The sequence below is a fragment of the Pristiophorus japonicus genome, chromosome 7 (assembly GCF_044704955.1).
Source record: "Pristiophorus japonicus isolate sPriJap1 chromosome 7, sPriJap1.hap1, whole genome shotgun sequence".
NCBI classification, from domain to species: Eukaryota; Metazoa; Chordata; class Chondrichthyes; family Pristiophoridae; genus Pristiophorus; species Pristiophorus japonicus.
Genome location: NC_091983.1, coordinates 18,432,191 through 18,457,880, shown reverse-complemented (window position 1 = coordinate 18,457,880; position 25,690 = coordinate 18,432,191). Strand labels below are relative to the sequence as shown.

The window sequence follows — 25,690 nt, the reverse complement described above, 5'->3', positions numbered from 1 at the left end:
TCCCTGTGTATATGTTCTTCTCTATATGCCCCTGTGTATATGTCCCTGTGTATATGGTCCTCTGTATATGGCCTTGTGTATAGGTTCCTGTGTATATGTCCCTGTGTATAAACTTCCTGTGTATATGTCCCTGTGTATATATTTCCTGTGTATATACCCCTGTGTATATGTCCCTGTGCATATGTTCCAGTGTATATGCCTCAGTGTATAAGTCCCTGTGTTTTTATCCCTGTGTATATGTCCCTGTGTATGAGTCCCTGTGTATATCTCCTGTGTGTATGTTACTGTGTGAATGTTCCTGTGTATATGTTGCTGTCTATACATTGTTGTGTATATGTCCCTGTGAATATGTTCATGTGTATATGTCCCTGTGTGTATATCCTTGTGCATATGTTCCAGTGTATATGCCTCAGTGTATATGTCCCTGCGTATATATCCCTGTGTATAAGTCCCTGCGTATAGCTCCTGTGTGTATGTTCCTGTGTGTATGTTCCCTTTTATATGTCTCTGGTGTATATGTACTGCGTATATATTCATGTGTACATGTTCCTGTGTATATGTTACTGTCTATGTGTCCCTGTGTATGTCCCTGTGTATATGTCCCTGTGCATATCTTCCAGTGTATATGTCCTGTGTATGTCCCTGTGTATATGTTCCTGTGCATATATTCCTGTGCATATGTCGCTGTCTATTTGTTCCTGTGTATATGCCCCTGTCTATATGTCATTGTTTATATCTCCTATGTATATGTCCCTGTGTATATTTCCTGTCTATATGTCCCTGTGTGTGTTTCCCCATGCATATGTCCCCGTGTATATGTCTCTGGTGTATATGTCCCTGTGTATATGTTCCTGTGTACACGTTCTTGTGTATATGTTACTGTATATGTTCCTGTGTATATGTCCTGTGTATATCCCCTGTGTATATCTCTGTGTATATGTCTCTGTCTATATGTTCCTGTGCATATCTTCCAGTGTATATGCCCCTGTGTATATGTCCTGTGAACATGTCACTGTATATATGTCCCTGTGTATATGTTCCTGTATATGTTCCTGTGTTTATGGCACTGTCTATTTATTCCTGTGTACATGTCCTTGTGTTATATGTCAATGTTTATATCTCCTATGTATATGTTGCTGTGTATATGTCTCCTGTGTAAACATCCCTGTGTATATGTCACTGTGTATTTGTCCCTGTGTATCTGTCCCTGTGTATATATATCCCTGTGTATATCTCCCTGTATATATGTTCCTGTGTATATGTCCTTGTGTATATGACTCAGTGTGTATGTCCCTGTGTATATGTCTCCTGTGTATATGTCCCTGTGCTTATGTTCCTGTGTATAAGTCCCTGTGTATATGTTACTGTTTATATGTTCCTGTACATTTGTTCCTGTGTATTTGTCAATGTGTATATGTTCCTGTGTATATCTCTTGTGCAAATGTTCCTGTGTATATGTTGCTGTGTATATGTTCTTGTGTGTATGTCCCTGTGAATATATCTCCTGTGCATATGTCCCTGTGTAGATGTTCCTGTGCATATGTTCTGGTGTATATGTCCATGTGTATATGTCCCTGTGTATGTATCCTTGTGTGTATATATCCTGCCTATATCTCCCTGTGTATATGTCCCCATGTTTATATCCCTGAGTATATATCTCATGTGTTTATGTCCTTGTGTAAATATCTCCTGTGTATATATATCTGTCTATATGTTCCTGTGTATATGTCCCTGTCTATATGTTCCTATGTATATATATCCATGTGTATATGTTCCTGTGTATATGTTCCTGTCTGTCCGTCCAATGTATATATGTCTGTGTATATATTCCTGTGTATCTGTCCCTATGTATATGCCACTGTGTATATGTTCCTGTGAAACTGTCCCTGTGTATATGTTCTTCTCTGTATGTTAATGTCGATATGTCACTGTGTATATGTCCCTATGTATATGTTCCTCTGTATCTGTACTTGTGTATATGTTCCTGTGTATATGTTCCTGTGCGTATGTCCTTGTGTATATTTTTCCTATGTATATGTCCCTGTGTATATGCCCTTGAGTATATGTCCCTGAGTATATGTTCCTGTCTATATGTTCCATGTATATATGTCCCTGTCCATGTTTATATGTCCATGTGTATATGTCCCGGTGTATACATTCCTATGTATATGCCCTTGTGTATATGTCCCTGTGTATATGTTCATGAGTAAATGACATTGCGTATATGTCCATGTGTATATGTCCCTGTGTATATGTCCTTGAGTATATGTCCCTGCATATATATCCCTGTGTAAATGCTCCTGTGTATATGTCCATGTATATATGTCTCTGTGTATGTGTTCCTAGTGTATATGTCCCTGTGTATATGTTGCTCTCTATATGTTCATGTTTATATGTCCCAGTGTATATGACCCTGTGCATATGTTCCTCTGTATATGTCCTTGTGTATATGTTCCTGTGTATATGTCCCGGTGTATATATTTCCTGTGTATAGCTCCCTCAGCATATGTCCCCGTGCAAATGTTCCAGTGTATATGCCTCAATGTATATGTCCCTGTATAAATATCCCTGTGTTTATATCCCTGTGTATATGTCCCTGTGTATATGCCCTTGTGTATATGTCCCTGCATATATATCCCTGTGTAAATGCTCCTGTGTATATGTCCATGTATATATGTCTCTGTGTATGTGTTCCTAGTGTATATGTCCCTGTGTATATGTTGCTCTCTATATGTTCATGTTTAAATGTTCCAGTGTATATGACCCTGTGCATATGTTCCTCTGTATATGTCCTTGTGTATATGTTCCTGTGTATATGTCCCGGTGTATATATTTCCTGTGTATAGCTCCCTCAGTATATGTCCCCGTGCATATGTTCCAGTGTATATGCCTCAATGTATATGTCCCTGTATAAATATCCCTGTGTTTATATCCCTGTGTATCTGTCCCTGTGTATATATCCGTGTGTATGTGACACTGTGTATATGTCCCTGTGAACCTGTCCCTGTGAACATAAGAACATAAGAATTAGGAACAGGAGTAGGCCATCTAGCTCCTCGAGCCTGCTCTGCCATTCAACAAGATCATGGCTGATCTGGCCGTGGAATCAGCTCCACTTACCCGCCTGCTCCCCATAACCCTTAATTCCCATATAGGTTAAAAATCTATCTATCTGTGATTTGAATACATTCAATGAACTAGGCTGAACTGCTTCCCTGGGCAGAGAATTCCACAGATTCACAACCCTCTGGGAGAAGAAATTCCTTCTCAACTCGGTTTTAAATTGGCTCCCCCATATTTTGAGGCTATGCCCCCTAGTTCTAGCCTCCCCAGTGGAAACAACCTCTCTGCCTCTATCTTGTCTATCCCTTTCATTATTTTAAATGATTCTATAAGATCACCCCTTATCCTTCTGAACTCCGAAAGACCCAGTCTACTCAATCTATCATCATAAGGTAACCCCCTCATCTCTGGTATCAGCCCAGTGAATCGTCTCTGTACCCTCTCCAAAGCTAGTATATCCTTCCTTAAGTAAGGTGACCAAAACTGCACGCAGTACTCCAGATGCGGCCTCACCAATACCCTATAAAGTTGCAGCAGGACCTCCCTGCTTTTGTACTCCATCCCTCTCGCAATGAAGGCCAACATTCCATTCGCCTTCCTGATTACCTGCTGCACCTGCAAAGTAACTTTTTGGGATTCATGCACAAGGACCCCCAGGTCCCTCTGCACCGCAGCATGTTGTAATTTCTCCCCATTCAAATAATATTCCCTTTTACTGTTTTTTTTTCCAAGGTGGATGACCTCACATTTTCCGACATTGTATTCCATCTGCCAAACCTTAGCCCATTCGCTTAACCTATCTAAATCTCTTTGCAGCCTTTCTGTGTCCTCTACACAACCCGCTTTCCCACTAATCTTTGTGTCATCTGAAAATTTTATTACACTACACTCTGTCCCCTCTTCCAGGTCATCTATGTATATAGTAAACAGTTGTGGTCCCAGCACCGATCTCTGTGGCACACCACTAACCATCGATTTCCAACCCGAAAAGGACCCAATTTTCCCGACTCTCTGCTTTCTGTTAGCCAGCCAATTCTCTATCCATGCTAATACATTTCCTCTGACTCCGCGTACCTCTACCTTCTGCAGTAACTTTTTGTGTGGCACCTTATCGAATGCCTTTTGGAAATCTAAATACACCACATCCATCGGTACACCTCTATCTATCATGCTTGTTATATCCTCAAAGAATTCCAGTAAATTAGTTAAACATGATTTCCTCTTCATGAATCCATGTTGCGTCTGCTTGATTGCACTATTCCTATCCAGATGTCCTGCTATTTCTTCCTTAATGATAGCTTCAAGCATTTTCCCCACTACAGATGTTAAACTAACCAGCCTATAGTTACCTGCCTTTTGTCTGCCCCCTTTTTTAAACAGAGGCATTACATTAACTGCTTTCCAATCCGCTGGTACCTCCCCGGAGTCCAGAGAATTTTGATAGATTATAACGAATGCATCTGCTATAACTTCCGCCATCTCTTTTAAAACCCTGGGATGTATTTCATCAGGACCAGGGGACTTGTCTACCTTGAGTCCCATTAGCCTGTCCAGCACTACCCCCCTGGTGATAGTGATTGTCTCAAGGTCCTCCCTTCCCACATTCCCGTGACCAGCAATTTTTGGCATGGTTTTTGTGTCTTCCACAGTGAAGACCGAAGCAAAATAATTGTTTAAGGTCTCAGCCATTTCCACATTTCCCATTATTAAATCCCCCTTCTCATCTTCTAAGGGACCAACATTTACTTTAGTCACTCTTTTCCGTTTTATGTATCTGTAAAAGCTTTTGCTATCTGTTTTTATGTTTTGTGCAAGTTTACTTTCGTAATCTATCTTTCCTTTCTTTATTGCTTTCTTAGTCATTCTTTGCTGTCGTTTAAAATTTTCCCAATCTTCTAGTTTCCCACTAACCTTGGCCACCTTATACGCATTAGTTTTTAATTTGATGCTCTCCTTTATTTCCTTGGTTAGCCACAGCTGGTTATCCCTTCTCTTACCGCCCTTCTTTTTCATTGGAATATATTTGTGTTGAGCACTATGAAAGAGCTCCTTAAAAGTCCTCCACTGTTCCTCAATTGTGCCACCGTTTAGTCTGTGTTTCCAGTCTACTTCAGCCAATATTGCCCTCATCCCACTGTAGTCCCCTTTGTTTAAGCATAGTACGCTCGTTTGAGACACTACTTCCTCACCCTCAATCTGTATTACAAATTCAACCATACTGTGATCACTCATTCCGAGAGGATCTTTTACTAGGAGATCGTTTATTATTCCTGTCTCATTACACAGGACCAGATCTAAGATAGCTTGCTCCCTTTTAGGTTCTGTAACATACTGTTCTAAGAAACAATTCCATATGCATTCTATAAATTCCTCCTCAAGGCTACCCCTTGATTTGACCAATCAATATGTAGGTTAAAATCCCCCATGATTACTGCCGTTCCTTTCTCACATGCCTCCATTATTCCCTTGATTATTGTCCACCCCACCGTCAAGTTATTATTTGGGGCCTATAAACTGCGCCCACCAGTGACTTTTTCCCCTTACTATCTCTAATCTCCACCCACAATGATTCAACATTTTGTTCATTAGAGCCAATATCGTCTCTCACAATTGCCCTGATATCATCCTTTATTAACAGAGCTACCCCACCTCCTTTCCCTTCTTGTCTATCTTTCCGAATTGTGTATATATCCCTGTGCATATGTCCCTATGTATATGTTTCTGTGCATTGTTCCAGTGTATATGTCCCTGTGTATATCGCCCTGTGTATATGTCCTGGTGCCTATGTCCCTGTGTATATGTCTCTGATTATATATCCAGCCTATATCTCCCTGTGTATATGTCCCCGTGTTTATGTCCCTGTGTGTATATATATATATATATATATATATCCTGTGTATATGTCTCTGTGTTTATGTCCATGTGCATATGTTCCTGTGTATATATATATCTCTGTGTATATGTCCCTGTGTATATGTTCCTCTGTATATGTTCCTCTGTATATGTCCTTTGTGTATATATTCATGTGTATATGTCCATGTATATACGTCTCTGTGTATATGTTCCTGGTGTATATGTCCCTGTGTATATGTTGCTCTCTAGATGTTCATGTTTATATGTTCCAGTGTATATGTCCCTGTGTATATGTTCCTCTGTATATGTCCTTGTGTATATGTTCCTGTGTATATGTCCCGGTGAATATATTTCCTGTGTATATGTCCCTCAGTATATGTCCCTGTACATATGTTCCAGTGTATATGCCTCAGTGTATATGTCCCTGTATAGACATGCCTGTGTTTATATCCCTGTGTATTTGTCCCTGTGTATATATTCCTGTGCATGTGTCACTCTGGAATTGTCCCTGTGAACCTGTCTCTGTGTATATGTCCTGGTGTCTATGTCCCTGTGTATATTTCCTGCCTTTTTCTCCCTGTGTATGTGTCTTCGTGTTTATGTCCCTGTGTATATATATCCTGTGTATATGACTCTGTGTTTATGTCCCTGTGTATATGTTCATGTGTCTACGTCATTGCGTATATGTCCCTGTCTATATGTTCCTGTCTATATGTTCCTGTCTATATGTCCCATGTATATATGTCCCTGTGTATATGTTCATTTGTATATGTCCATGTATATATGTCCCTGTGTATATGTCCTTGAGTATATGTCCCTGCGTATCTGTTCCTGTGTAAATGTCCCTGCGTATATGTCCATGTGTATATGTCCCTGTGTATATGTTTCCACTGTATATGTCCCTGTGTGTACGTTCCTCTCTATATGTTCATGTTTATGTGTTCCTGTGTATATGTCCCTGTGTATATATTTCCTGTGTATATGTCCCTGTGCATATGTTCCAGTGTATATGCCTCAGTGTATATGTCCCTGTGTATGTATCCCTGTGTATATATCCCCATGTATCTGCCCCTGTGTATCTATCCTTGTGTATATGTCCCTGTGTCTATGTCCCTGTGTCTATGTCCCTGTGTATATGTTCCTGTGTATATATATCCCTGTGTATATGTCCCTGTGTATATATCATCTGTATATATCCCTGTGTTGTTTGTCTATATTTTCTAGTGTATTTGCCCCTGTGTATATGTCCCTGTGTATATGTTCCCATGTATATGTCACTGTGTATATATCCCTATGTATATTACCTATGTGTGTGCTCATGTGTACATGTTCCTGTGTATATATTCTGGTGTATATATCCCTGTGTATATGTCCCTGTGTATATGTCCTGTGTGTATGTTCCTGTGTACATGTTCCTGTGTACATGTTCCTGTGTATATGTTCCTGTCTATATGTTCCTGTGTATATGTACCTGTGTAAATGTCTCCGTGTTTATGTCCCTGTGTATATGTTTCCTGTGTATATGTCCCTGTGCATATGTTCCTGTGTATAAGTCCCTGTGTATATGGTACTGTTTATATGTTCTTGTGCATATGTTCCAGTGTATTTGTCAATGTGTATATGTTCCTGTGTATATCTCTTGTGCAAATGTTCCTGTATATATGTTGCTGTATATATGTTAGAAACATAGAAATTAGGTGCAGGAGCAGGACATTCGGCCCGTCGAGCCTGCACCGCCATTCAACATGATCATGGCTGATCATTCAACCTCAGTATCCCTTTCCTGCTTTCTCTCCATACTCCTTGATCCCTTTGGCCGTAAGGGCCATATCTAACTCTCTTTTGAATATGTCTAATAAATTGGCCTCAACAACTTTCTGCGGTAGAGAATTCCACAGGTTAACAACTCTCTGAGTGAAGAAGTTTCTCCTCATCTCAATCCTAGATGGCTTACCCCTATTCTTAGACTTTGACCCCAGTTCTGGAACTCCCCAGCAACGGGAATATTCTTCCAGCCTCTAACCTGTCCAATCCCGTCAAAATTTTATATGTTTCTATGTGATCCCTTCATTCTTCTAAGCTCCAGTGGATAAAAGCCCAGTTGATCCAATCTCTCCTCATATGTCAGTCCTGCCATCCCGGGAATCAAACTGGTGAACCTTCACTGCACTCCCTCAAGAGCAACAACATCCTTCCTCAGATTAGGAGACCAAAACTGAACACAATATTCCAGGTGTGGCCTCACCAAGGCCCTGTACAACTGCAGTAAGACCTCCCTGCTCCTATAATCAAATCCTCTAGCTATGAAGGCCAATATGCCATTTGCCTTCTTCACCGCCTGCTGTACCTACATGCCAAACTTGAATGACTGATGTACCATGACACCCAGGTCTCGTTGCACCTCCCCTTTTCCTAATCTGTCACCATTCAGATAATATTCTGTTTTCCTGTTTTTGCCCTCAAAATGGATAACCTCACATTTATCCACATTATACTGCATCTGTCATGCATTTGCCCACTCACCTAACCTGTCCAAGTCAACCTGCAGCCTCTTAGCATCTACTCACAGCTCACACCGCCACCCAACTTAGTGTCATCTGCAAACTTGGAGATATTACATTAAATTCCTTCATCTAAATCATTTATGTATATTGTAAATAGCAGGGGTCCCAGCACTGAACCCTGTGACACCCCACTAGTCACTGCCTGCCATTCTGAAAAGGACACATTTATTCCAACTCTCTGCTTCCTGTCTGCCAACCAGTTCTCGATCCACATCAATACATTACCTCCAATACCATGTGCTTTAATTTTGCACACTAATCTCTTGTGTGGGACCTTGTCAAAAGCCTTTTGAAAGTCCAAATACACCACATCCACTGGTTCTCCCTTGTCTGCTCTACTAGTTACATCCTCAAAAAATTCTGGAAGATTTGTCAAGCATGATTTCCCTTTCATAAATCCATGCGGACTTGGACCGATCCTGTCACTGCTTTCCAAATGCGCTGCTATTTCATCTTTAATAATTGATTCCAACATTTTCCCCACCACCGATGTCAGGCTAACTGGTCTATAATTCCCTGTTTTCTTTCTCTCTCCTTTTTTAAAAAGTGGTGTTACATTAGCTACCCTCCAATCCATAGGGACTGATCCAGAGTAAATTGAATGTTGGAAAATGATCACCAATACATCCACTATTTCTAGGGCCACTTCCTTAAGTACTCTGGGATGCAGACTATCAGGCCCTGGGGATTTATCGGTCTTCAATCCCATCAATTTCCCTAACACAATTTTCTGACTAATAAGGATTTCTTTCAGTTCCTCCTTTTCGCTAGACCCTCGAACCCCCCTAGTATTTCCAAAAGGTTATTTGTGTCTTCCTTAGTGAAATCATATCCAAAGTATTTGTTCAATTGGTCTGCTATTTCTTCGTTCCCCATTATAAATTCACCTGACTGGAAGGGACCTATGTTTGTCTTCACTAATCTTTTTCTCTTCACATATATATAGAAACTTTTGCAGTCAGTTTTTATGTTCCCTGCAAGCTTCCTCTCATACTCTATTTTCCCCCTCCTAATTAAACCCTTTGTCCTCCTCTGCTGAATTCTAAATTTCTACCGATCCTCAGGTAGCTGCTTTTTCTGGCCAATTTATATGCCTCTTCCTTGGATTTAACACTATCCCTAATTTCCCTGTTAGCCACGGTTGGGCTACCTTCCCCGTTTTATTTATACTCCAGACAGGGATGTACAATTGTTGAAGTTCATCCATGTAATCTATAAATGTTTGCCATTGCCTATCCACTGTCAACCCTTTAAGTATCATTTGCCAGTCTGTCCTAGCCAATTCACGTCTCATTCCATCGAAGTTACCTTTCCTTAAGTTCAGGACCCTAGTCTCTGAATTAACATTGTCGCTCTCCATCTTAATAAAGAATTCTACCATATTATGGTCACTCTTCCTCAGGGGGCCTCGCACAACAAGATTGCTAATGTTCTTGTGTATATGTCCCTGTGTATATCTCTCCTGTATATCTCCTCTGTATATGTCCCCATGTATATATCTCATGTGTATATGTTCATGTGTACATTTTTCTGTGTATATGTCCCTGTGTATGTATCCCTGTGCATATGTTATACAAGGACATCTGCACAGGAACATATGCACAGGGATACATACACAGGGACATATACACAGAAAAATGTACACATGAACATATACACATGAGATATATACACAGGAACATAGACAAAAGGACATGTGTGCAGGAACATATACACAAGTACATATACACAGAGACACATAGACAAGAGTTATACACAGGAGATATATACATGGGGACATATACAGAGAGGCATATACACAAGAGATATATGCATAAGCACATATACAGAGGAGATATACAGGAGAGATATACACAGGGGCATATACACAGGGACATACACACAGGGGCATATACGCAGGGATATATACACAGGAACATATACACAGGGACATGTACACAAGAACATATACACAGGAACATATACACAGGAACATATACACATTGACATATACACATGAACATATCAACAGTAACATATGCACATGGACAAGGACACATCCACAGGGACATATGCACAGGAACCATACACAGGAACATATACACGGAGACATATACACTGGGACATATACACAGGAGTTATACACAGAGACATATACACAGGGACTTATACAAAGCGATATATACACAGTGGCAGGTACACAGGCACAGGTACATTGTGACATATACAGAGGATCATATACACAGGGATATATACACAGTAACAGATACACAGGGACATATACACATGAACATATAAAGAGGAACATATGCACAGGGACATATGCACTAGGAAAATATACACAGGAACATACACACAGGAACATATACACAAGGCCATATGCACAGGACATATACACAGTGACATATACACAGGAACACATACACAGGGACATATACACAGGATATTTATACATAGGCACATATACAGAGGAGATATACACAGGGACATATACACAGGAACATATACACAGAGACATATACACAGGAACATATAAACAGGAACATTTATGCAAGAGATAAACACTGGAACATATACACATTGACTTATACACAGGAACATTATAGACATGTACATATCAACAGTAACATATACAAACAAAAAAAGACACAGGAACATATGCCCAGGGACGAATACACAGGAGGCATACACAGGAACATATACACGGAGACATATACACAGGGGCATATACACAGGGATATATACACAGGGACAGGTACACAGGTACAGGTAAACTGTGACATATATGGAGGATCATATACACAGGGATATATACACAGGGACAAATACACAGGGACATAAACACATGAACATATAGATAGGAACAAATACACAGGGGCAAATACACTTGGAACATATACACAGGAACATACACACAGATATATATATATAATATATATATATATACACACACAAGGATATATGCACATGAACATATACACAGGAACATGTACACAGGAACATATACACAGGGATATATATATACAGGGAATGAGACACTAGGACATATAAACAAGGACATAAACATAGGATGCATATACACAGGAATATATACACAGGGACATATACAGAGGACCATATACACAGGGACATGTACACAGTGACATATACACCAGGACATATACACTGGAACATATACATAATGATATATACATGGACAGGTACACAGGTCCATATACAAAGGGCATATACACAAGGACATCTGCACAGGAACATATATACAGGGACATAGACACAGGGATATATACGCAGGGGCATATACACAGAAACATATACCAAGGGACTTACACACAGGAGCTATATACACAGGAACATATACGCAAGCACATCTGCACAGGGACATATACACAGGTACAGATGTCATTGTATATGTGTTCCTCAGTATATATCTCCTGTGTATCTGTCCCTGTGTATATATCCCTCTGTATATGTCCCTGTGTATATGTTCATCTGTATATGTCCTTATGTCTAAATATCATTGCGTATATGTTCCTGTGTATATGTCTCTGTGTATATGTTCCTGTGCATATGTTCCTGTGCATATGTTCCAGTGTATATGTCCCTGTGTATTTGTCCCTGTGTATATGTCTCCTGTGTATATGTTCCTGTGTACATGTTCCTGTGTATATGTTCCTATCTATGTTTCTGTGTATATGTCCATGTGTATATATTCTTGTGTATATGTCCTGTGTATATATCTCATGTGTATATATCTGTGTGCATATGTTGTGTGTATATATCTCTGTCTATATGCTCCTGTGTGTATGTCCCTGTGTATCTGTCCCTGTATATGTGCCCCTGTGTATATGTCCTTGTATATATATATATATCCTATGTATATGTCTCTGGGTATATCTCCTGCATATATCTCCTGCTTATATGCCCCTGTGTAGATGTCCCCATGTCTATGTCTCTGTGTCTATGTCCCTGTGTATATGTAAATGTGTATATGTTCCTGTTTATATCACTTGCGTATATGTTTCTGTGTATGTGTTCATGTGTATAAGTTCTCGTATATATGTTCCTGTGTATATAAGAACATAAGAACATAAGTAATAGTAACAGGAGTAGGCCATACGGCCTGTTGAGCCTGCTCCACCATTCAATAAGATCATGGCTGATCTGATCATGGACTCAGCTCCACTTCTGTGCAAGCTCCCCATAACCCCTTATCGGTTAAGAAACTGTCTATTTCTGTCTCAAATTTATTCAATTTCCCAGCTTCCACAGTTTTCTGAGGCATCGAATTCCACAGATTTACAACCCCCTGAGAGAAGAAATTTCTCCTCATCTCTGTTTTAAATGGGTGCCCCTTATTCTAAGATCATGCCCTCTAGTTTTAGTCTCCCCCATCAGTGGAAACATCCTCTCTGCATCCACCTTGTCAAACCCCCTCATAGTCTTATACGTTTTGTAAAAATCACCTCTTATTCTTCTGAATTCCAATAAGTAGAGGCCCAACCTACTCAACCTTTCCTCATAAGTCAACCCCCTCATCTCCGGAATCAATCTAGTGAACCTTCTCTGAACTGCCTCCAAAGCAAGTATATCCTTTCATAAATATGGAAACCAAAACTGCACGCAGTATTCCAGGTGTGGCCTCACCGATACCCTGTATAACTGTAGCAAGACTTCCCTGCTTTTATACTCCATCCTTTTTGCAATAAAGGCCAAGATACCATTGGCCTTCCTGATCACTTGCTGTACCTGCATACTAACCTTTTGTGTTTCATGTACAAGTACCCCCAGGTCCCGCTGTACTGCAGCACTTTGCAATCTTTCTCCATTTAAATAATAACTTGCTCTTCGATTTTTTTCTGCCAAAGTGCATAACCTCACACTTTCCAATATTATATTCCATTTGCCAAATTTTTTCCCAGTCACTTAGCCTGTCCATGTCCTTTTGCAGATTTTTTGTGTCCTCCTCACAGATTGCTTTTCCTCCCATCTGTGTATCATCAGCAAACTTGGCTATGTTACACTTAGTATCTTCATCCAAGTCATTAATATATATTATAAATAGTTGGTGTCAAGATCCATCAACCTGGCCAAAGCTTGATGGGTCTTCATTCAATTGGTTGGAATGCTGGCACAGTAATTGGATGACCTTGTGCATGGTATTACAATGAACAGACGTCAGGATAGTGGCAAGGCATTGGGGTGGGATCAAGGCTTGAGTTCTAGAACAGAGGAACATCGGCCCCTCGAGCCTGTTCCACATTCAATTAGATCATGACTAATCTGTATCTTAACTCCATTTACCCACCTTGATTCCGCAAAGTTGGCTACATTACACTCAGTCCCTTCTTCTAAGTCGTTAATATAGATTGTAAATAGTTGGGGTCCCAGCACTGATCCCTGTGGCACACCACTAGTTACTGGTTGCCAACCAGAGAATGAACCATTTATCCCCAGTCTCTTTTTTTCTATTAGTTAGCCAATCCTCTATCCATGCTCATATATTCCCCCAACCCCTAAACTTTTATCTTGTGCAGTAATCTTTTATGTGGCACCTTGTCAAATGCCCTGGTTATATGTCCCTTTGTATATGTCCGTGTCCATATATCTCCTGTGTATATCTCCTGTGTATATGTCCCTGTGTATATATTCCTGTGCATATGTCTTTGTGTATATATTCCTATGTGTATATCTCCTGTGTATATGCCCTGGTGTATATGTTCCTATGTATATGTTCCTATACATATGTTCCTGTGCATTAGGATTGAAACTGTCTTTGGGAATGATTTGTATGTTCTTATATTTTTTTTAATGACTTTTTAAAAAAGTTTTCCCCCCTCCAATCGCAGCCTCAGAGTAAATTTGACTACTTATCGTCTATTCTGGTAACGACCGCCCATGTTGCTAACCTTCCACTTACCCACCGAGATAAGCGCCAACAATGAGTGTGCAACGGCTATTTTCTCGCCGGGCGATTAGTTTTACTTACTTTAAACTTTAAAATGGAAATTCTCACCAGCTTTTTTTGCCGAACGTTAGCGGTGCTGCTCAGCGGGCAAGCGGGCGTTGACGGCCATTAGGGAAAGTCTAGCGCCATATCTGCTGTGTATATGTTCCTATGTATATGTTCCTGTGCAGATGTCCCTGTGTATATGTTCCTGTGTATATATCTCCTGTGTATAATCTCTCTGTGTATAAGTCCCTGTGTATATGTCCTTATGTATATGTCCCTGTGTATATTTTACTCTATATATGTCCCTATGTATATGTCCTTCTGTATTTGTTCCTGTACATATGTTCCTGTGCATAGGTCCCTGTGTATATATCTCCTGTGTATATATCTCCTGCGTGTATGTCCCTGTGTATATGTCCCTGTGTATATGTCCCTCTGTATATGTTCCTGTGCATATGTTCCTTTATATATGTCCCTGTGTCTATGGTCTAGAACCTCTACTTTTTTTGTCTGCTTAACGGCCAATTAACCGCTGAAATGACGTATAATGCCCAGATATTGCCCATTTTGGCACAAAATGGAAACTGACAGGCTTTTTTAGGAGACTTATCGCCGAGAGTTATTTTCCCCATGTGCTTAACGCCGAGAAAATATATTACCGCCCGCCCCCTTCTTTTGGGTGGAATCAGCAGAATGGGTGATTTAAAAGCCCATATAATCACCCAGCGTTACTTTCCTCACGGACTTAACGGCAAGATTCAATAATAACGCCCGGCGACTGTTTTTTTGTCGTAAAGAGCATATTTATCCAAGCTAGTGGCCATGGAAATCGCCCACCGTCAATTTCATCACCTCCCACACATATCGCCCAGAATATCGCCCACTCAAAAAACTGCCCAGAAAAAGTGGAACTAACCGGGACGGACGCCAGTGGTATGGCTGGCATTTGTTAAATCCCACTCTTACGTGAGGAGCTGATATTGGAAAGATTTGCCTGAAAGAGTGCTGATGTGAGTGACAACGCTGACACACTGCTGTGTGTGTGCAGCTCAGACATCAATGGTGCCCATCACCTTGGTGCCAGTTAAAGTTTACGTTTATTGTTGTAAAGTTGTATTTAACCCTTTCACGGTAAGGAATCAGTCCAGCTATCTGAGACAATGCGCAGCAAGGTTATGTTCAATAACAAAAGTTTAATACCAACATTGGTCTGAAATCATAAGTAACACAGCCAATAACACCCAACCCCCACCCACATCCCACTTTTTCCACCATTGGCATAAATCACATGGTCAACATGTCTAGCAACACAGAATACAAAGGCAAAGCAGGAGCGTGGTCCCCTCCCCCGATACATTACAACAAATTGCATACATCCAGGTGGAGATATAACACAGCCATCACCTGTGCACATGCACCTCACTTTCAATTCCCCCCTCCCTTCTTCTCCCCACCTCTATCCATTCCCCTCCTCGATCCATGGTGCCTGGCGGAGGAGCTCCTCAGACGGTGTCTCATTGGGGGGGATGAAGGCAGATGCTTTAGTTGGACGGGGGGGCAACATTCTCTGATGTCGTTCGCTGTGGTGCTTTGGAACCTAGGGGTGGAGTACCGCACTCTGGGACCACGGGGAGGGCTGTGGCAGCAGTGTTCCTGGCTATCGCATCCAGGGCCTCTGCCATGCGTGGAATGTACTCGGACATGGTGGCCAGGTGTTGTGATATGCCCCCCAAAGCTTCGATGAGCTGGTCACCAATGTCTACAGTCCTCCTGGACAACTGTACCATCTCTCCGCTGTCATGTCGCGCTCGTGGAACAGACCTGCCATGTCCACGAGGCCTCCGTGGGGTCGGCGCCGTCCTGGGGACAAATGGGGTGCCCTGTGGAGAGGGCCAGCACCTCCAGAGTGGAGGTGGGAATGACCGGAGGACCACTAGAAGGCCTTGGGGTGGAATGGCTTCTGGAGCGTGGTGATGCAGGTTCTTCGAAGTCCGCACCCTCATCCGTCGTGAAAAGACCCAGCGGATTGACGGGCGAGAATCGGAGCTCCTCAGCACCAGATGTAGGAGTCCACCGACTCCTGCCCCGCGCCCCCACCTTCTGGCCTCTGTGGCCTTGCCTGGGGCCGTGCTGCTGGCTGAGCTGCAAGACACAAATGAGGTTGTTGGAGGAGAAGTGGGTGCTAGGGTGACAAGGCGAGTCCAGCGCTACAAACGGCATATGCATGACAAAAGCACCACTGCTCTCAAAATCATCACAGACATCACATTTCATGACCATCAACACATTGTGGATTGCAATGATTTTCATTAGGCCAGCATTATTTCTGTGACACTTTTAGAAATCATCGAACATATATAATTGTTCGGATAGGAGTTAGTGTGGCATCTATTGACTTTACATCACACAATGGTGTAAGCTTTACTCACGTGGCATCACTTCAGGATCTGCAGATGTGTCTGTGGCTGTCCGGGGGTGCTTCCCCATGAGTGCGAGCACCCGCTCCTCCATCTCATTGATGTCGCTGGGGACTGGTGGCCCCCCACCCGTTCGTCTCTGCACGGACCTCATCATTGATAGCTTCTTCTGTAAAAGGTGACAGAATGACATGGCATGAGATCATTGCATGATATCATTGCTAGGTACTGTCACAGACACTGATACAGTACATAACTGACAGATGTAATCATGATTATTATGATTATTATCATTTTTTACCTAAATACGTTCACCATGACCGCAACATTTGAGTACAACATTACCGATAAAAGTGGAAGACCTCACATCTGCTGATAGTCACTCATGACTGTTATAAATCAAATTATATAAATACATATTACATGTCAATCAATCTAATACTTACTCTTGCGGATCCCACAAGGTCGTTCCATCGTTTGCACCATTGGTTGCCCTCACGCACCTCGTTGGTCGCCGACGAGACCAACTCTGCTATCTCGGTCCATATCCTCTCGTAGGCCTTTGGGGTGGGCTTCCCACGCCCTCCCTGTGTCAAATCAGCCCAGCGTGACTCCACCTCCTACAGGAGGGAGGCATTTGCCTCGTCTGAGAACCTCCTGGCTCTTTTGTGCCTTCCAATGTGTTCCTCTCCCACCTCATTGCTCTCTCCAGCATCAGTCTCCACAGCGTGCTGTGATACCTCCTCCTCTCTCTCCATTATAGGGAAAATTTGATCAAATATGTGGCTGGTAACAGCTACTTTTTGTTTGCCTACTTGCTGTGAAGTTCTAAAGTCTCCCTCCTTCCTCCCAAAGCAGCCACAGCACACCCAGCCACGCCTTCAGTCCCTCTGAGCTCCCTCTCTCAGTCTCCTCTTCTGTGTATGTCATGGTGACCCTTGACCTCCAGAACCGCGGGAATCGAGCGTTGCTATGCCGCTGCTAAGGACTACCACACTTTACGGCAAAAGGTCAAAAAAAATTATCACTACCGCCCATTTCATATCGCTCACGGTAACGCCAATTTTAGAAAATGTAAACTAGGTGTTTTGACAATGGGCGAGAAGCCGGCGACCTGAAAACCCTTTTTTTCCACCCACACCGGAAATAACGCCCATTTTTGGCGTTAAGCTCAAAAGTGAAGGATCCAGCCCTATATCTTTTATGTATATGTCTCTGTGTATATCTGCCTGTGTATATATCTCCTGTGTATATGTCCCCGTGTATATATCTTTTGTGTATATGTCCCTGTGTATATGTCACTGTGTATATGTCATGTGTATATGTCATGTGTATATGTTCCTGTGCAGATGTCCTTCTGTATATGTTGCTGTGTATATATATCACCTGTGTCTATGTCCCTGTGTATGTATCCCTTTGTATATGTCCTTGTGTATATGTCCCTGAGTATATGTTCCTGTGTATATGTCCTCGTGTATATGTTCCTGTGTATATGTCTCCTGTGTATATTACCCAGTGTATATGTCCCTGTGTATATGTCCCAGTGTATATGTTCCTGTTTATATGTCACTGTGTATATGTTGCTGTGTATATGCTCCGTGTATATGTTCCCGTGTATATGTCCCTGTGTATATGTCCCTATGTATATGTTCCTGTGCAGATGTCTTGTTTATATATCTCCTATGTATATGTTCCTTTGCAGATGTCCTTGTGTATATGTTGCTGTGTATATGCTCCTGTGTATATGTTCCCGTGAAAATGTCCCTGTGTTTATGTCCCTGTGTATATACCTCCTATGTATATGTTCCTGTGTATATGCTTCTGTGTATATGCTCCTGTGTATATGTTCCCGTGTATATGTCCCTGTGTATATGTTCCTTTGTACATATCTCCTGTGTATATGTTGCTGTTTATAGATGTCATTACAGAAGAAAAGGTCAAGGTGGATTTAAATAGATGTTCAACTTCATGAGGGATTTAATAGAGGAAATAAGGGGAAACTGTTTCCACTAGCAGAAGTGTTGGTAACCAGAGGAGACAGATTTGAGGATAATTGGAAAAAGAACCGGAAGTGAGATGAGGGACAGAAATTCACACAAAGAGTTGATGTGATCTGGGATCCATTGCCTGATAGGGTGTTGAAAGCAAATTCAATAATAACTTTCAAAAGTGATTTGGATAAATACTTGAAGAGTAAACATTTGCAGGTCTATGTGGGGAAGGGCAGGGGAGCGGGCCTAATTGGATAGCTCAGTGAAAGAGCTGACACAGGTACGATGGACTGAACGGCCTCCTTCGGGGCTGTCTCATTCTGTGCTTCTATGGATTTTCGCGGCTTGCTCATGATTTGCGGATGACGATTTGACATTTGTTTCAGCACCCTACGAGATATGCCCCGAGGACTATCTGATGGCCATGGTGTGGAGAAGGACAGCAGCCGGGGACTTTGCATTCAACAGATGTCCACCCAATGCGACAGGTACTGTGAAATCGCACAGCTTCCCGCTTACTGAGAAAGGGCCTGTGGGAAACGTTCCCAATCACCCAGAACGCTTGCATAGAAACTAGAAAATCATTTCATTCATGCTCTTTTAAAAAATGAGATGACAAATCCATGCATTTGTGTAATGCCAGTCAATTGTTTCGAGAAGGTGTTATATCAAATGATTTATATTAAACGAGTGAGGATCAATTTTATTTGACTTGGCATCAGCATTTAACGGGCTATTGACTTTCTTTTCTCCCTCTGCATAGCTCTGTCAATGCTGCCATTTATTTCTGCCTTCTCTGTGACTTGCAGGCACCACTAGCAGACGCTGCTCCCTCGATCGTAATGGGATTGCCTACTGGGAGCCACCCAGCTTTGCGAGATGCATATCAAACGAGTACAGATACTTACAGCATTCAGTAGGTGCAAAGTCAGCTGCAGTACTTGTCGTTTACTGAGAGTAAGCAGAAAACGGAGCAATGCTCCTCTGCCTTTAACCGATGGCAAATGTGTGTGAAAAATGTTCAAAAAATGCACCAGCTTATTAGTCAGTGAATGACTAATACCGATTACATTCGCCAAATAACTCCTCGGGCAGGTTTCAGGGGCGAAAGCAACAACAACAACTTTTATTTATATAGGCCTTTAACCTAGTAAAACGACCTAAGGCATTTCACAACAATGTTATAAGATAAAACAGATAAATTTGACACCGAGCCACATAAGGAGAAATTACGGCAGATGATCAAATGCTTGGTTAAAGAGTTAGGTTTTAAGAAGCGTCTTAAAGGAGGAAAGAGAGGTAGAGAGGCAGAGAGGTTTAGGGAGGGAGTTCCAGAGCTTAGGGCCCAAACAGTTGAAGGCACGGCCACCAATGGTTGAGCAGTTACGATCAGGGATACTCAAGAGGGCAGAATTTGAGGAGTGCAGACATCTCGTGGGGTGGTGAGGATGAAAGAGATTACAGAGATAGGGAGGGGCGAGGCCATGGAGGGATTTGTAAACAAGGATGGGAGTTTTGAAATCGAGGCATTGCTTAAACGGGTGCTGAAGTTTCAGGAGTGGGGCTTGAACCCATAACCTCCTGACTCAGAGATGAGAGTGCTACAACTGGGGCAGGTCTGACACCTCTGGTACTCTAGGGATGTACCTCCTGGCCTCCAATCTCCCAACACTTGCCCCCCCACCACCCCGCGGCCTCCGATTCTCCCTCCACCCCTCCCCCCATCCCTGAGGGGTCTGATCTTCGCCCCTCCCCAGCCTCCGGCCCTTTCCCCCAGCACCCCACCTGGCCTCTGATCTCCACTCCTCACCACCCCCATCTCGTTCTTCTCTCCCCCAACTCCTGCTTTCACTTACCTAAGGGACAATGTGACGCTAGCAGCGACCCAATAATTATTGGGCCTCGCCGGCTCCGTTCAATGAAGCCTGAGACCTAATATCGGGGGCGCCACGAGTCTTACCATTCAGGCACAGGGAGCGTACCCACCTCCATACTCGCCCAAAAATGGGGTGTACCAGATTTTCTACCACATCATTTGGTCAGTTGTCTCATTGCTGTGCGCAATTTGGCTGCCACATGTCTCACATTAAAACAGCGACTGTACTTCGCTGGCTGTAAAATGCTTTGTGAAGTCCTGATGTTGTGAATGGTGCTGTATAAATGCAAGTCTTTTCTTTCCTTGAATATGAATTTGTCCTATATTTACACCAAAGCTTTTATAAATTGAGAAGTGGGGTTGTTCTTTTAACTTACACGACAGAAGGCTCTTCAGTCAGGATAGAGCTCAGTGTTGGGCCTCCCATAGCAGTGCTTGTGTTCTTGGTTCAGTTCCACATAGATCACAGCATGTCAGGGAACTTTAACCTTCCAACAAGGCACAGCCTGAGTTCAAACAACATAGAAAGGTTGGACTGAGTCATTCATCTGTTACGTCAACCCAGGCGCTCTTTAGGGGTCTATCCGACCACTCTTTTTTAAATTATCTCGATCCCACCACCCACTTTGCACTTTGCTGAATCAGGAATTGATTTAATCCCATCCTGGGTTCTTCAACAAGCGTGTGGTTTTATATCTTACAGGTTATCACCTGCCGTTGTGAATAGCTTGCCACAGCTCTTACTGGTTGTCCATTTGTGACCAGAATTGACCGCAGTGATGGAATGAGAACAGTGATTGTAGGTTCAGGATTGTTATAGCGGTGATTGGGCTGTTTAAAGTGAGGCATGTGGAGGGACTTCCTGTTAAAGTGGGGCAGGTGGAGGGACTTCCTGTTAAAATGAGGCAGCTGGAGTGACTTCCTGTTAAAAAGAGGCAGGTGGAGGGACTTCCTGTTAAAGTGAGGCATGTGGAGTGACTTCCTGTTAAATGGAGGCAGGTGTAGGGACTTCCTGTTAAAGTGAGGCATGTAGAGTGACTTCCCATTAAACAAGGGCAGGTAGAGGGACTTCCTGTTAAATGGAGGCAGGTGTAGGGACTTCCTGTGAAGTGGAGGCAGGTGGAGGGACTTCCTGTTAAAGTGAGGCGGGTGGAGGAACTTCCTGTTAAACAGAGGTAGGTGGAGGGACTTCCTGTGAAGTGAGGCGGGTGGAGGGACTTCCTGTTAAAATGAGGTATGTGGAGGGACTTCCTGTTAAAGTGAGGCGGGTGGAGGGACTTCCTGTGAAACGGAGGCAGGTGGAGAGACTTCCTGTTAAAGTGAGGCAGGTGGAGGGACTTCCTGTTAAAGTGAGATAGGTGGAGGGACTTCCTGTGAAACGGAGGCAGGTGGAGAGACTTCCTGTTAAAGTGAGGTAGGTGGTGAGATGTGTTGTTTACAATAGGCAGCCCAAGATGGAGTGATAGAGGCAGAGTAACTGACCAATAGATGTTTCCAGTCAGCGGATCAGTCCCACTTTTGCAGCCTAAAATAACCTTCTTTATAAGATTTTAATTTGTTTAAATGGTCCCCCATGCGATTTTGTGTCTATGTAGGATGGGATCAAGCCGTGCTCTCGGTCAGAGTGGATGAGTGGGAAGCTTATGCACCTTCTTAAAGGTGTAGAGGTTGTTTCGCAATCTTTATTTTCACTCCATGACCTGCTCCTCGGTCTTTTTTTTTGATGCCAGAATCGGTTTTACAAGGAAACAGAAGCAGCTGAATATTGAAGTTTTTACATGCATTCAACAGAACAAAAAAGGCCTTACGAGAGCTTAAAACCTGTCGGAGTGCAGCCAGGAGAGACAGGAGTGTTTCTCTGGGCTCCACCAAGAGTGTTTGACCGCTGCCTACCCGGACACCTCCTCCTTGCAACTCGTGAAACAAGTCTTAAAGAGAGAAAGATAGAGAGGCGGAGGGGTTTAGAGAGGGAAATCCAGAGCTTAAGGCACGACCACCAGGATGAAAATCGGGGTGCGTGAGAGGCCAGAATTGTATGAGGGCAGAGGAATTCAATTAAGTACAGGAGCATAGAAACAGAAATAGGCCATTCAGCCCCTCAAGCTTCTTCCAGCATTCAAGTCGATCGTGGCCACTCTGTATCTTAACTCCATTATAAGTATGGTTGCTTGAGGCCCTGATTGCTGTATTGTAAAGTTCCAGCTGACTAGATATAATGCTCTGTTTAAACTGAGAACTGCCACTGTGAGCTGCTGTATGATCACAGATTGAGGATTTCAGATGCACTTAAATGCAATCACTGCAGGAAACATTCCTTTGACATATTCACATTAATTTTACCTGCTAGGCGAAGAAACCTTTGAAGCATTGAAAGCTATGTTTTATGTCGCTCTCTTGAGGATCGAGTGAGCTAATTCAGTGACTGGCTCAACCAAACGGAGCCCAGGTTCGGTCTCTGAGTAACCGATGTTAGGCAGAGTGATGCCAGGGCTCTGCGGGCTATATTATGAGGACAGGTTGCAGATATCTTGACTTGTATTCCCTTGAGTTTAGGAGATTGAGGCGTGATCTAATCGAATCATTTAACAACAAAAATATCAAGAACAACTTGTATTTATACAGCGCCTTTAATGTACTGAAACGTCCCAAGTCGCTTCAGAGGAGTGTTATGAGACGCACAAGTAGAAACTAGCACAAGTGACCAAATGTTTGGCCAAAGAGGTAGGTTTTAAGGAGAGTCTTGAAGGAGGGAAGAGAGGTAGAGAGGTGGAGAGGTTTAGTCAGGGAGTTCCAGAGCTCGGGGCCCAGGCAGCTGAAGGCACGGCCACCGATGGTTGAGTGATTATAATCAGGGATGCTCAAGAGGGCAGAAATAGAGGAGCGCAGACATCTCGGGGGGGGCTGTGGGGCTGGAGGGGATTACAGAGATCGGGAGGGGTGAGGCCATGGAGGGATTTGAAAATAAGGATGGGAATTTTGAACTCGAGGCGTTGCTGAACCGGAAGCTAATGTTAAAAAGGATTCTATAGGGCCGATACGGAGAAACTATTTCCTGTGGGGAGGGGGAATCATGAACATGGGGTCACAATCTTAAAGCAAGAGCGGGGTCATTCAGGAACGAAATCAGGAAGCACTTCTACACACAAAGCGGAGTACAAATCTGGATTCCCCCCCACGCCCCCCAAAGGCTATGGATGATGGGACAATTAGAGCTTTCTCAAGACTGAAGCAGACAGATTTTTGTTCGGTTAAGGTATTAAGGGATATGGAGCAAAGGCAGATACATGGAGTTAAGGTACAGATCAGTCATGATCTAATTGAAGAGCAGGGAAGGTTGAGGGGCTGAATGGCCTCCTCCTGTTCCTATGTTCCAAGGTGGCAGCAGGGATTCTACAATTGGCCTCGGTACCCTTGAGTTGGAGAGGACGCAATTGGCCAGGATTCCTGCTCCTGATTATTATCTGGCCACAGCATGCTGGATATGCTTGTGTGTATGGGCATCAGGTGAGGGTGGGATTGAGTTCAATAGTGATGTCTACCATAGATAAATAACGGATCGATCAAAGATAAATAATGGTCACTTGGAAAAAGTGCAGGAGAGTGACGAGTGCTTCGGGAAGTGTACCCCAGCAAGGGGTCAGTAACTTCAGGAGAGGAGGGAACATAAGAACATAAGAAATAGGAGCAGGAGTAGGCCATTCGGCCATTCTAGCCTGCTCCACCATTCAATAAGATCATAGCTGATCTTCTACCTTAACTCTACTTTCCACACATCCCCAAATTCCTTGATTCCCTCAGTATCCGAAAATCTATCGATTTCTGTCTGGAATATACAAAACGACTGAGCATCTACAGCTCTCTGGGTTAGAGAATTCCAAATCTTCACAACCCTTTCCGTGAACAAATTTCTCCTCATCTCAGTCCTAAATGGCCCACCCCTTATTCTGAGACTGTGATCCTCAGCTCTAGACTCCCTGCTGTTTTTTTTGGAGTAAATTAAAATGTGCAAGTTTCCCCAAAGTTTCTGCACGTAATTCACTTAGGTTAGTTTTTTTTAGGCTACGATTTTTTTTACCCCACTGGTGGCCGTAACCTGCCACTCGCGCCTATTCTGGCCTTTTATGCAAGTTTGGCCACCTACGATTTTTCTTAAGACGGCGTATGTGTCCGCTCTGAAAAACCTTCTGGGCAGTTAATAAAATCAGCACAGAAGATCCAGTTCCACGGCTCGGACAGCAGCAGCAGAGAGGGAGAGAGAGTGGGTAATTATAACCTCTTTTACTTATGAGTTCTGTAGTACAACTCCATTACTGTAACAATCTCCTTTTTGTCTTTAATCTCGAATTAACTTTAATCTGGGGCTTTTGGTTTGGTCTGTCCACCCTTTCAACCCGGTTTAGGAGCGGTACTGGCTCCGGGGGGGAGGGGAGGCCTTTCGATCTGGGCTCCGGTGGGGGGAGGGGGGCTCCGGGGTGGAGGGGAAGCCTTTCAACCCGGGCTAGGAGTGGCACCGGCCACCAGGGGGAAGGGGGGGCCTTTCCAATTCAGTTTATTTTTGGCACAAAGACTCTTTCATATTTTCATGTTGGTAAGCTGCAATGTGCAAGGTACTTGTGCAGGTTACTGTGAGCTGGCCAGAATGAGTTGTATGTTTCACTTTCCAGCCTCAGCCCGCAGTGTGTCCCTCGTTACCCTGGCAACCTGATCTTTTTGGCGCAAACCTTAGGCTCCACTCACAGAGCTTAAGGACAATGTGCACCGGGCCACATTCACAAGTTAAAACAGGGAAACTTTTCACTTTTTTTTTTGGTGTAGTCGGGCCGAAAGAAAAGGGCGTAACTCTTCAAATAGGCTGAAAAACGACATTGGGGAAAATTGAGCCCATCCTTCCTGCATCTACTCTGTCAAGCCCTGTAAGAATTTTCTATGTTTCAATGAGATCACCTCTCATTCTTCTAAACTCTAGGGAATATAGGCCTAGTCCACCTCTCCTCATA

At 43.0% G+C, this 25,690-nt stretch overlaps 1 protein-coding gene across 1 annotated transcript in view; it reads left to right on the top strand.

Moving 5' to 3' along the window:
- adgrb3 (adhesion G protein-coupled receptor B3) overlaps positions 1–25,690 on the top strand; it is a 920,563-nt gene that overhangs the window by 479,005 nt on the left and 415,868 nt on the right. The window contains exons 8-9 of the mRNA XM_070884862.1: positions 19,204–19,305; positions 19,627–19,733. Coding sequence (XP_070740963.1) covers positions 19,204–19,305; positions 19,627–19,733 — 209 coding nt within the window. The remainder of the gene's footprint in view (positions 1–19,203; positions 19,306–19,626; positions 19,734–25,690) is intronic.